Genomic DNA, 13,610 nt, shown 5'->3' on the forward strand with positions numbered 1-13,610 from the left:
TCGCAGGTTCTCTAACCCGCCCCCAGCCAGGCGACTTTCACCTGCAGCAAAGAGGGAAGCCCGCCGCCCCCGCCCTCCCGCCTCCGAGTCGCCTCCCGCGCCACCCCGGCGCCGCGCCCCGCCCCGGGCGGGGAGGGTCGCGGGGAGGGCAGGGCCTGCCAGGTGAGGCGCGGTCACCCGGGGCCGCTCACTTCCGCCCAGGTGAGGCAGGCCCGAGGCCGCGCCGCCGCCAGCCCAGGTAAGGCGGGGGTCCCGGCGGGGCGGGCGCGTGCAGGGCGGGGCGCTGCTCCCCGCGCCCCAGGCGGGCGGCACCGCTCTCCTCTCCCCCGGCGTCCGAGCCCGCCTCCCCGCCCCGCAGCGCGCCCTGCGCCCGCCCCCGGGAGGCGGTGGGCGCCCCGCCAGCCCCGCGGAGGGTGCGGGGCGCCGCCCTGGGGCCCGGGGGACCCCCCGCCGCCGCCCCCCCCCCCCCGCGCCCCGGCCCGCTCGGTGCCCCGCTCGCGGGGGCCGCCGGCCGCGGAGCCGCGCAGCCTCGCCAGGCCCTGGCGGCGCTCAAATCTCGGCCCGCTCCTGTTCCGGGGCTGGCGGGGATCGCATCTTGGCCCCCGAGCGGGGCGGAGTCTCTTCCTCCACTGGGGACCGTGAGAGGAGTGAACAGGTGGTGGCCGGCGCGGGCCCGCAGAAGGAGGGGGTCGGGGGCCCCCGGATCGTACCGGAGAGGACGGCTTGGCCCCGGCCCCACCTGCGGGCCGGCGGGTCACGTAGCCGGGTTCCCGGGCCGCCGGTCAGCCCTGGGCTCTGCGAGCCTCGCTTTTTTTTTATTTTTAGATGGGGAGGATCGGATGGAAAGTACTGTGGCTTCCAGCTTCTGGGGCTACGGCTGGATTCCTGCCTGAAGTCCAGCTCAGGAGCACATGTTCAAGTCCTCCCCTCCCCCACTCCGAGCCCCCCCTTTCCCCCCCCCCCCCCGGCGGCGCACCCAGGAGGTGTGCCAAAATCATCTCCGCCAGGAGTGTTCATTTGGCACTTTGTCACAGCTCCAGATGGCTCTTGCCACTTTGGATTCGAATTAGTTGTTTACTGGTTTGTCCCTGCGATCGAGAGGGTTGGCCTTTCAGGGCCCTGTTTGTCTTTAAGTTGCTTCTAAGGTGTGTTTAGAGTCTGGCCCAGGATAGGTGCGCAACGACCAAGTGTTTCTTGATGAAGAAGCCTCCTGGAGACCTAGAAGAAGAAGAAATCTCAGTTACGCTGAGAATGATGATATCACATTCTAGGGTATAAGCTCCTATTGGCTGCAAATTCATTTGTACACTTTTTTTTTTTTTTTTTTTTTTTTTTAGAAAAAAGCTTGTGAGCCTAAAAACTCAAATTGCTTCATTGCGCTGTATCAGAAAAGGGTGGGTGGGGGGCGGGCGGATTGTGACTTTTAACTAAAATGAACTTTATGTTTCTGGGCTTCTGCCGCTTATATAAGGGTTATTACATTTTTAAAATAATTAAAAAGTTAATAAATATCGGAGCTGGAAGGTACTTTATGAGATAGAACTTGTTGACTCCGTTCTGAAGAGATTTGCTCTTGCTAATTGAGATCCTGTTAAAAGTCACATAAGATGACTTTGGCATTAGAATAATAGTTGTGTTTAAAATGGAAAAGAAAAAAAAATAAAGAAAATTAAAAAAATGGAAAAGAAATTGTATTAAGCTCGTATCTGTGTTTAAAGGCCTTAATACATTTATTTTATTATTTTTAAAGTAAACTCTACCTCCAAGATTGGGGCTCAAACTCACCCAGAGAGATTGAGAGTTACATGCTCTACTGGCTGAGCCAAACAGGCACCTCTGAAGGCCTTAATAAGTTTAACTCATTTATTAATATTAAACTATAAAGCTAACCTATATTTGTCATAGAACATTGGAGAAAATAAACTCACCCAGCACTGAAAGTAATCACTAATAAAATTGTGGTATCTTGTCTTTAGTATTCTTAAAAAGGGAAACCTGTGTATTTTCCCACAGTAAGTTTACTACTAGAACCTTGTGATTCTTAGGGGTTCAGCATTCAGTAATCCATTGTTGTTGTTTTTAAAGCTTTTACTTATTTATTCATGAGACACACACACACACAAACACACACACACACACACACACAGGGGGGTGGGGTGGGCAGAGACATAGGCAGAGGGAGAAGCAGGTTCCATGCAGGGAGCCCAATGTGGACTCAATCCGCAGACCCAGGGATCAGATGCTTAACCATTGAGCCACCCAGGTGTCCCTTCGGTAATCCTTTGAATTGTATTTTTACTTAAAAGCATTTAGTAACTGTCCTTAAACTAAACAATCAAGTAGTCTGAGTTTCCTTGCTTTGTTAAAGTTTAAAAAAATACATTAGGTTGGGGAAGCCAAAATGGAATTTAATTTGTAAAGATTTGCTCACCTTGGTAGTAAATTTTTGAGGGCCAAAACTATTCCATCTTTATATTTGAGATCACTTGACCATTGCTATCTATGGTTTGCTCGTACTCAGATGTTTTTGTATAGATTTGGATGCCTTTTTTAAAGCCCTCATTTTAAGTGTTGGTGCAAATAGAAATTTAAAGCCTGTCATTACTCTTACTTCAGTCATTGGGGTGGATCTTTGCCGAAGATGAAGAGCCCACTTATGTTTTGCGTTTGTACAGCTGTGCAGCCTGTGGGGTTTGGAGACATGGTACTGGGTCCACTTACCATATAACTCTTGACAAGTCACTTAACCCTGGTCCTCTGTTTTCCCATGTGCAAATGATCTACCTCAGTGAGCTTCGGGGAGGTTGAAATTAAATCCTGTTTAAGAATGTGTCTTATAAAACTGTGAGCCATATTCTCTCCCCTTTTGTTCTTCCACTCTGATAAATTCTGACAAAGTTAATGGAGTTGTGCTATTTTTATTGGGAAGAACTGAAGTTTGTGAGTTACTTTGATAAAAGCCTTAGAGACCATCTTAGCTGGTAAACAAAACTGTACAGGGATCTTTCTGAAAAGCCATAGGTAAAAACTGTGCTGTCAACATGGTTAGCTACTTGCACATATTGGGCACTTCAGATAGGTCCAGTTGGGATGGAGAGGTGCTGCAAATGTAAAAGACATGTCAGATTTTTTTTTTTTAGATTTAGTGTAAAAGAAACAAAGATACCTCATTAATATTTTAATATTATTTACATGTTGAAATGGTTGTATATATTGGGTGAAGTAAAATATATTATTAAAATTAACTTTCAGTGTTGCTTTTAACTTTTTTCAGCAGCTACTAGAAAAATTGGAGTTATTTTTGTGGTTCACAGTGTTCTGTTGAACAGCACTGGGTTAGGATTCACCATGAGTATGTTTATCCTTGAGAGGGTTTAGTTGACTGAAGCACTTATGTTCCTACTTATAAATAGGTTTTTAAAATTCCCAAGTTATTGGCCTTCCCACTCTCCCCTCCCTTGTGTTTATTGCATTACTGAACATTTGTGTTCTGTCTGCTGAGAAATAACCATTATGGAGTACACAGCAAAATCTCAGCTAAAAAAATTATTAGTTTTTTTGAAGCCCCTAAAATACTTTAAATAATTTTGATTGAAAAGCAATGTTGTTAAGAAAAAAATAAAAAAAAAAAAAGAAAAGCAATGTTGTTGCTAACAGTAGTCGCTACTCTGTATTGAATGTAGGCTGTGTGCCAGGCTTTATGTTTTATGAGACCTTGTCTTGTCCTTTTAACTGTAAGTATGTAGTAATTTTCATTAACTCTTTCACGAATGAGGAATTGGAGGTATAGGGAAATTTAAACAATTGGCACAAGAACACAGAGCTGATCCTAGCAGTAGATCCCAGGTCTCCATGATTTCAAAGCTCATAGGGTATAGAATATTCCTTATTTTATGAATTGGTTATTGAATCAATGGGAAAACAGATTAGTGAGGTAGGTATTTAGTTCTAATCCTTTTTTGCGTTTGTCACCAATAGGAAACAATCTAAATTCTCATTCACAGGAGATTGGGGAACAAATTCCTCCAGTGAAAGGCTGTTTACTAGTTACAGTGAATAAAGAAGCTGCATATATTCTCAGACTAAATCTTAAAACTGTAAGGATAAGATAAAACAAATTGCTGAAGGATAAATATATAGTGTGGTGGCCATTTATATAGTTTAAAAACCCATCGAATGACAATATTGTGAACAAAGGTAGTGTGTGTTTTAAGAATTTCATATTTGAATTCACTGTATATTGATTACATGAATCTGTAAAGCTGCCTTCAGGTTAAAAGAGGTTAGTGGGAGGCTCCTGGCTGCCTCAGTTGGAGGAGCATGTGACTCAACTCTTGTTCTTGGAGTTGTGGGTTCTAGCCCCATGTTAGGTGTAGAGATTACTTAAACTTAAAAAGAAAAAAGAGTAAAGTCTCTGTCAGGTGAGCGTTCTCTCATGTTGATCTTACTCTTAAAAACAAAACCAAAATCAGTCCTGCCTTTTTTTTTTTTTTCCGGTGCTCTGCATATCTTGCCTAGTTAGTAGGTAGCTTTCAGGGGCAAATTTTCATGTAACTTTGGCCCCTAATTGATCATTGTGACTTTGACAATAGGGGCCGGATAAGACTTCTGCCTTGAAAAGGGCAGTCAGGACCCCTTGGAGTTAATTTCTGGAGATTTTAATGAAGCCCCAGGACAAGAGTATGGTAGGAGGGGGAGTGAGTTAAGTGGATGCTGAGGTTTAGATTGACAAACATTCTCTCTCCGTTAAAAATGTGAAATATCCAACTCTCATTTTTAAAGTCATTAACAGTTGACCTTCCCTCCTCCCAAGGTGAAATTTCTCTTCCTGCTTTTTTGAAGTTTTAGTAAGTTCTCTGCAACTGCAGATTGAGGATGATAATAATACTATGTTGTTAAGTTAAAGGAGATGTTTTACAGAATGACCTTGCGTTTGGTGCTTAGTAGACACCAAAAGGTGAATTATGTGATTTAGTGACAGATAAAATGGTCTTGGGAAAAGGTCAGGAGGAAGAAGGAGAGGAAGATGAACATTGGTGGCAAACCTTGTTTGGTCTATTTCACAATTTCTAGGATTGTTTGGAATATCACAAAGAATGCCGGAAAATGCCCTGATGGTATTTCTGGAGAGAAGGGCATACAGCCTACAGCGTGGGGAGAATTGAACAGAATATTTGAGGTGAAAAGTAATCATTTATGAATGCCTGGATCTTCCCAGTGGGGGACTAGTTACAGTAGTTACACTAGTTAGAGATCCACAAGTGTGAAAATTGCTCAGATTTGGGGATTTTTTTTTTTTTGGTCAATCATTAGAGAAAACTGCCAACAGAAATACAAAAGATTACCATAAAACAGTTTAACTTCCTTCTTAAACACTGGCCAAATCACAGGCAGAATATTGATATGCATTGATTTACTTTGAATAGTTCAATAAGAAAATTAGTACTTAGCCAACTGGCTTAGTCTGAAGAACTGACTCAATTCAGTTCTGATTCTGAGTTTATCAATGGTATGGTTCATCTTCAATTTCAGCATTCAGTGGACTTGATTAAGTGTTGCTTACGCTTAAGCATATGGCCCCAAAATATCAAGATTGTTCTGGAATTTATATATCTGTTTCTAGAATTCCAGGAATATAGTGTTTTGGCAGCAGCCAAAAATATATTATCTTTTACTTGTAACGGGTTTAAGAAAAGGCCTCGTCATTTGTTAGGGATACGAGACTATGACAACTGTCTTGAATCCACATTAGCATGGTAGCAGATGTGTTTACTTTGGCTAGGAGTGTTTGTTTCCCATTTAATTGGTACCTCACAAATGCTGAGCTTTGGGGACAAAGACATGATAATTAGATACAACCTGAGCTTTGCACACCAAAGGAAGCAATAGCAACTTTAATTTGTTCGTGGACTTGTATTATTGAATCACTTCTGAAATCATGACTTCATTTAAAGTTAATGGCTTTTAGACTGTTCGAACTCCCTGGTTCCCTTGCACTCTGGAGAATTCCCAATGAGGAGTTTGTGATCTCCCAATTCATATCTGCAGTTAGATACTGAATACCTGCAGTTTGCCAAACTGATTGCCAGTGATCTTTTTCTCCCAAATGTTCAAGGTAGAAGTATATGATGTCTTGGGGTGTTTTTTTTTCTGTGTGCTATAGGGAATCTGAAAAGTATGTTTCTCAGGGTCCTTATTTCACTTCAGTTCTTGAACTTAGGAGGTTAATAAATCTATTCAATAAGTTTCCTCCACCTAGAAATTTAAATCAAATTTGTATCTCTGCATCACTTTTTTCAAGTACTCCATTAATTGGTGATGGCTAAAGGCATGGGTATTAAGGAAAGGCCACAATATTATAATAATTTCCTTCAGTCAAATCCTACAGTGAACCAGACATGAAAAATTCATAGCTCAAACTCTCGATCAATGATGGAGTGGAAGCCACTGAGCATAATAACTATGCCTTCTCTGTACAACTATGAGGATAGCGGCACACTGTGGCTTTTTAATATCCAGGTGATGACCAATTCTAGGTAGCCTATCTCTGACAAGTTAGACTCCGCTTTACCATGTTTAAACAAACTTAAGATTCCCTGTTTCTCAGCATAGTCAAATGGTTCAGAGTTGTTTGGTTGAAGATTTCTTTTTTTTTCTTTTTAAATTTTTTTTAAAATTTTTATTTATTTATGATAGTCACACAGAGAGAGAGAGGCAGAGACACAGGCAGAGGGAGAAGCAGGCTCCATGCACCGGGAGCCCGACGTGGGATTCGATCCTGGGTCTCCAGGATCGCGCCCTGGGCCAAAGGCAGGCACCAAACCGCTGCGCCACCCAGGGATCCCAGTTGAAGATTTCTTAAGACCACTTAGCCTGTACACTGCTTCCTGGATATTCAGCTGTCAAGTGTTGTATTTCTTTTTTCTGTCCTTGTATACTCTGAAGGCTTTAGTCCTCCCTAGATATTACCTAACACCGTGGACTGTAGTAATTTTCCAGACCTGCTTGGTGGACAAAGTTTAGCCTTTATTAAATATCAGTCAGAGGTTGGATAGCCAATCAGTTTTTACTGGTAACCCTTACCGAGGAATACTCTACTCCATGGATTCCAAAATATACAGGGTGATCCATTGGGATGGTAGGAAGATGACAATAAACCTTGCTTTTTAGTGTTTTTACCTTATTGTCATGGCATTTTTATTTTATGTATGTTTTAAAACATATGACATGTAACTTATAATAGTATGTGTATATAATTATAAAAAAGTAAGGTGAACGGTCAACATATTCTCACTGATGGGAATGTGTGTTTAAAAATGTTTGAAGACCACTAATCTATCCTATTACCAGAATTACCTTTTTAAATAGAAATCTGGACTCAATACATCCCTACTTAAAAGCCTTTAATTACTTCCTGTTGCTTACAGGATAAAGACCAGTCTACTTAGCATTATTTACAAGGGCCCTCTCAAAGTCTATTTAAGTCTGTGCTTCTTAAACTGTTGGTGAAGAGATCAGGATTTCCCTGCACCCCCACTCTTTCAAGGACTGATATTTTTGTAGCATTATTTATCGGAAAAATGAATTGTTAAAAAAATGACATTAAAAAAAGAAATACAAGGTAAGTCAAGGTTTTATTACTAAATTGAATAGATCAGCATTACTCTGCCACATTCATGGTTTCTAAATGCTTATTCTCAGTTTGGGCACTTATCTTTCTGTGAACTAAGCATCCATTTTGCAGTCCACATTTGCAGTAAGAAAAAAAACCCCAAAACCAAAAAAAAAAAAAAAACCACCAATCTCCCCAATACAAAAACAACATTATTTCCTATGTCCAGAGACCTTATACTAGGTCATTTAAAGCTAGTTAATATTCCTCACAGAAATTTATGAGCTTTTATACCTGTGTACAGTCTCTAGGCTAGTAGTGTCAGGATCACATAGGAACTTTGTTAGAACTGCAAATTCTCTGGCTTTCTTCAGACCTGCAGCATTGGAAACTCTGAGGGTGAGCCCTGGCAAGTTGTGTTTCAACAAGCCCTCCTGGTGATTCTGATGCATGCTAAAATTTGAATACCACTGACCAAGGGTAGCCCTATATGTCATTCAAACTGACACAATTTCAAAAAAATTTATAAATGAAAGTTTGTACCTCTTAATCATCTTTATCTATCCCTCCACCCACCTCCTCTCTGGCAACCATCAGTTCTCTCTATTTAAGAGGTGGTTTTTGTTTTTGTTTGGTTACTCGTTTTATTTTTTAGATTTCATGTATAAGTGAAATCATACGACATTTATCTTTCTCTGACTTATTTCACTTAGCATAATACTCTGTAGGCCCGTCTATGTTGTCACAAATGGCAAAGTCTCTCTCTTTTTTTATGGCTGAATAATACCTATTTGTGTGTGCGTGTGTGTGTATGCCACATCTTTTCTATCAGTAACTGCAACACTTTTGAGAGAGAAATGGAACACTCTCCATAATGATGTTCTGTATTCTGAGACTATTTTAGGCAAATGAGGGCAAATGATCACTCTCCTTTTACACCTCTTTCTTTAGCTTTTACAAGAAAAATGTGTTTCTAATGTGTTCTTATTCCAGCATTCTAACCATCCCCACCCAGGTTTAGTCCCTCTCCCCTTGTGATTTCACTTAGCACATGGCATACACCTCTGCTATTGATGTATATGCCTTACAATATAATTGTACTGTTGTGTTGTCATTATCTTTGTACCTGCTTGCTCTCTCATTAGGCCATCTTAGCCATTATCTTATGTCTTTTTTAGTTTAGGTTTTTTTTTTTAAGATTTTATTTATTTATTTGACAGAGAGCACAAGCAGGGGGAGCAGCAGGCAGAAGGAGAGGAAGAAGCAGGTCCCCCACTGAGCCAGGAGCCCAATGCGGGCTTGATCCAGGGCTCCATCCCAGGACCCTGAAATCATGACTTGAACTGAAGACAGATGATTAACTGAGCCATCTAGTGCCCCCTTTTCTAATTTTTAAGTTATAAAATAAAGTTCAGACAGCACTAAAATCTGTTAAAGTCTAATCTTTTTTATCTCCCCATCCCCACATTCTAGAAGTAATCACTAAAACCTACATACAGATACATATTTTTTTCTTACAGAAATAATGCGCATATCCTGAAAGTTTCTGTTTTCCCTCTTCAGTTGTGTATGTTTGATAACATCCTTGTGTTAACATAGAGGGTTGAATCAAAGCATGCTCACGCGAACAAGAGATCAGACATCACCAGACCTTACTCATGATTCAGCGGTTACAGGCAGGAGGTAGGCATGGAAGTTTCTTGCTGGAGAAACTCTTCCTGGCCAGTAGGTGTCCCAAACAATGTCACTTTTCTTCTTAGGACATGTTATTGACACACTTAAAATACCTAGTTACATATAGATTGACATTAAATCCTTTATAAATGTATTTCTGTCAGACTTTAGCTGTAATTTTTAATTTGTTTACAGGAGTAAATTCAACCTTAGAACACGTTTTTGTTTTGGGTTACTAACCAAGTTCTCAACAGTATGTATAAACACATTTTTCTCAAAGGAAACCTTTTGTGTTTGGGGAATCCTGAGTTTTATACTCCATTACTTACACATACATAAAGTGTCTGTGTGATTGTCTCCTATCTTCTAGTCAGCCATGACCCATAATCCATACATTCTCAGATTATGTATAAAAAGCAATTAAGACAGATCAGGTATTTCCTGACATTTAAAAATGAGGGGCTCTTATCTATTAAAAACCTTGAGGAAAAAATAAAAACCTTGAGGGTGTTTGCAAGGGGTTCTGGTTATCAAGCTGGGAATCCCTCCCTGAAAGAGGCAGCCACAGGCTTACTGTTAACTATTTTCCTCCCGTTCTCATTTCAGTATATTCCAACCTACTTTATTATTACAATGACAGATTGCTTTTAAGAGTTTAATTTTTCCAGGAGTTTTGTTCTCAACAATGAAGTAAGTATCCTTGTACAATGCATCTGTGTGACCTTTGCAAGTATTTCTTTAGGAGAGATCCTCAGAAGTATTGTTCCGAGTAAAAGAGAATGCAGGTTTAATATATTGATAGCTATTGCTAAGTTGCTCTCTTAAAAGATTGTGCAAATTTATATTCCCACCTGTTTTTCCATGACATCTAGAGTACATGCTATTAATTAAAAAAAAAATTGCCAATCTGACAGTAAAAAAATTGCATCTCAGAGTTTTAGCTTGCATTCTTTCTTTCAGAGAGGTTGATGTATTAATGACTGCAGAGCTGCTCTTGTCAATCCTCTAGGGCTTCAGGCTGCTATAGAAAAGGACAGTGCCATTGTAATGGTCTTTTGTTACTCAGTTACCTGTCAATGGGTAGTTTGAAAGGTCGTACAACTGAGATGCTGAGCTCATCAGTAGTGTCTCTGTGACACCCTATTCAGCTGTTCTTTGGTAGTTCTCACTGAATCCAGTGAACATTTGGATGGAATACTTGGACCTTTTATCAATGCAGATGGCATCCCTTACTGGCTTTTAATACACTTTCTTACTTTGTGACCTTGAATTTGAAGATAAAGACCTCAGTCGGTGACTGTATCCAGAGTTAATGTTAAGAGGATTTTGACTATATAATACTCTATTTCTTTGATGGTTCACTACAACTTAGTGTACCATTAGTATAAATGACCACTGTGAAATTGCCATTTTGGTCATAGCAGAGGATTTGCTAGCATTTTCAGTTGTGATTACATTACATTTTAGGCCAGTTTGAATAAATCCCTGGAATAAAAACAGAAAATGCCAATATTTTGAGTAGTTACGTTTTGGAGATTCAGATGATTGGTAGGAATCTGGGATTGTGTAGCTTGGAGATTTTTTTTTCCTAATCTCTCTAAAATCTTCATCTCTTAAATAATTTAGATGTTCTTTTCCAGTTCAGGATCGAAATCAACTTTATTGAAGTATAATTTGTGAACAATAAAATGTTCTGATTTAAAATATGTAGGTTAGGGCACCTCGGTGGCTCAGCCGGTTGAGCGGCTGCCTTTCGTTCAGGTCCTGATCCCGGAGTCCAGGGATCTAGTCCCGCATCCGGCTCCCTGTGGGGAGCCTGCTTCTCTCTCTGCCTCTCTCTGTATCTCTCAAAAAAAAAAATATGTAGGTCAACGAATTTTGACAAATATATACATCTATGAATACAGTAAGTACCCCATTCAAAATTTAGAAAGATTACCCCAAAAGCTCCTTTAAATCCCTTACCATTCAGCTCCTTTCTACCTGCCCAGGTAAACTAATCTAGAACTATAGATTGAACTTCATGTGAATGGAATCATACAGTCTGTAACCTTTGTTTGTTTTTTTCCTTCAACATACTGTTTTCGAGATCGATCCATGTTGTATATATTTATAATTTTTTTCCTTTTTATTTCTGAGCATTCTGTTTTCATTCTATAGTTTGCTTATATATTCATCTGTTATTAGTTCAGGGCTTTTATAAATAAAAATGCAATGAACATTCATGTATAGGTCTTCTGTGAGTTTGTATTTTCATTTTTTGGGGTAAGTATTTAGGAGTGGAAGTGCTAAGTCATATAGTAAGTGTATTTTTAACTCTGTAAGAAACTACCAAACAACTTTTCAAAGTGTATGTGCCATTTTATGTTCCTACTAGTGATGTTGAGAGTTCTAGTTTCTTCACGTCTTTGTCAGCACTCAACAAATTGTCTTTATTTTTCTAGTTTTAGCCATCTTAGTGGGTATATAGTGGCACCGTATTGTAATTTGAATTTGAATTTGTGTGAAGTCTTTTGATGAAGAATGTTCTTAGAGCTTTTCTTTAATAGAACTGTAAGCCACTATACACTAATGGAAAAACCATCTTTTGCATTTTGAAATTTTTCTTTAGGTTTCTTTAAAAGGGATTGAAGACAGTAATTCAAAATGCCTGAAAATCCTGCCCCAGGTACACTAGATATATACTTCTATCAGTAAATTAATTAATGGTTGGAAAATGGAATGTACGACGGGATTAACTTGTGCTCTGAATATCCTTCTTCAAACAAGATAAACTGCAGGTCCTACAAGTTCTTGATCGCCTAAAAATGAAACTGCAGGAGAAGGGGGACACATCACAGAATGAGAAGCTCTCTCTGTTTTATGAGACACTACAGAGCCCTCTCTTCAATCAAATACTCACACTTCAGCAGTCCATCAAGCAACTGAAAGGGCAAGTAAGTTATTCATCAGGGTTTTACATGTTGGTATATTCAAAACAGCAAAGAATGATAGAAGGAGATAGAGACAGACCAACTGTCTCTAAGTGTGCTTAATTCAGCAAGAAGACTCTACTGGGCCCTATGACCTGTAGGTAGCATTGGCATGGATAGTTTAAAAATGTTTATGGGGGAGTACCTGGCTGGTTCACTCTGTAAAGCATATGAATGTTTATGTTGGGGTCTTGAGTTCAAGCCCCATGTTGGGCATAAAGCCTACCTAAAATGTTTATGATAAATTTTGTGTTTGGTTTTAGAATATAAGTTGCACTTATTTAAATATGTAAAGGTCAGGTGTTTTCAGACTTCCCAACATTTATTTTCTTTCTTTCTTTCTTTCTTTCTTTCTTTCTTTCTTTCTTTCTTTCTTTCTTTCTTTCTTCTCTTCTCTTTCTTTTCTTTTCTTTTCTTTTCTTTTCTTTTTTCCAGCATTTTCTTTAAAACATAAAATGGTGTTTAGAAAATCATAAAATGTATTTTCTTCATGATGTCTTTTTCTAGCAAGAAGTGATCATAGCCTTGTAGCATATTATTTACACCTCTCAAATATCAAATGCTTAGGATGCCTGGGTAGCTCAGCATTTGAGCGTCTGCTTTCAGCTCAGGATATGATCCCGGGTCCAAGGATAGAGTCCCACATGGGGCTCTCTGGAAGGAGCCTGCTTCTCCCTCTGCCTATGTCTATATTTCTCTTTCTGTGTCTCTCATGAATAAATAAATAAAATCTTAAAAAAATGCTTGTCAAATAATTATCAAAGTAAGTATTAAATGTCACAGATATTCTGATCAGAAAGTTTTAGCATTATAACTCCTGTTTTACTTATGTTTCCTCCACTACATATAGCATAGTACCTGGACTTTTGCAGTTTCTACATACACGGGTGTTGACTTATTGGATACATAGCACCTCTTCTTAGAGTACTAGAAATTAATAGTTTTAGTTGTGCTCTTGGTTGCTATGTTTTGGGGTCTGGGATGACAAATTGATTTTAAATCATTTATTCTACAAGCTGGGCTTGAATAGTAGCTATCCTATGGATTACTTTGGGCAGAATTTTATTTTATTTATTTTTATTCATTCATTCATTCATTCATTAATGAGAGACACACAGAGAAAGAGGCAGAGACATAGGCAGAGAGAGAAGCAGCGAGCCTGATGAGGCACTTGATGTGGCAGGCGCTTAACCACTGAGCCACCCAGGCATCCCATTGGCAGAATTTTATTTTATTTTATTTATTTATTTTATTTTATTTTATTTTATTTTATTTTTATTTTTATTTTTATTTTTTTATTATTTTTTAATTTTTATTTATTTATGATAGTCACACACCGAGAGAGAGAGGCA

The 13,610-nt window shown here is 39.5% G+C and overlaps 1 protein-coding gene across 4 annotated transcripts in view; it reads left to right on the forward strand.

The window, feature by feature from the left end:
* Positions 1-89: 89 nt before the first annotated feature.
* PATJ (PATJ crumbs cell polarity complex component) overlaps positions 90-13,610 on the forward strand; it is a 354,647-nt gene continuing 341,126 nt past the window's right edge. For 2 of the 4 annotated variants that reach the window (XM_055305727.1, XM_055305728.1), the window contains exons 1-3: positions 91-238; positions 11,898-11,954; positions 12,056-12,222. In XM_055305727.1, the coding sequence (XP_055161702.1) occupies positions 11,933-11,954; positions 12,056-12,222 (189 nt within the window). In that variant the 5' untranslated portion in view covers positions 91-238; positions 11,898-11,932. Of the gene's footprint in view, positions 239-11,897; positions 11,955-12,055; positions 12,223-13,610 lie in introns of all 4 variants that reach the window. The other 2 variants (XM_055305729.1, XM_055305730.1) reach the window with 2 other exon arrangements.

Source organism: Nyctereutes procyonoides, unplaced genomic scaffold (assembly GCF_905146905.1).
Source record: "Nyctereutes procyonoides isolate TBG_1078 unplaced genomic scaffold, NYPRO_anot_genome, whole genome shotgun sequence".
NCBI classification, from domain to species: domain Eukaryota; kingdom Metazoa; phylum Chordata; class Mammalia; order Carnivora; family Canidae; genus Nyctereutes; species Nyctereutes procyonoides.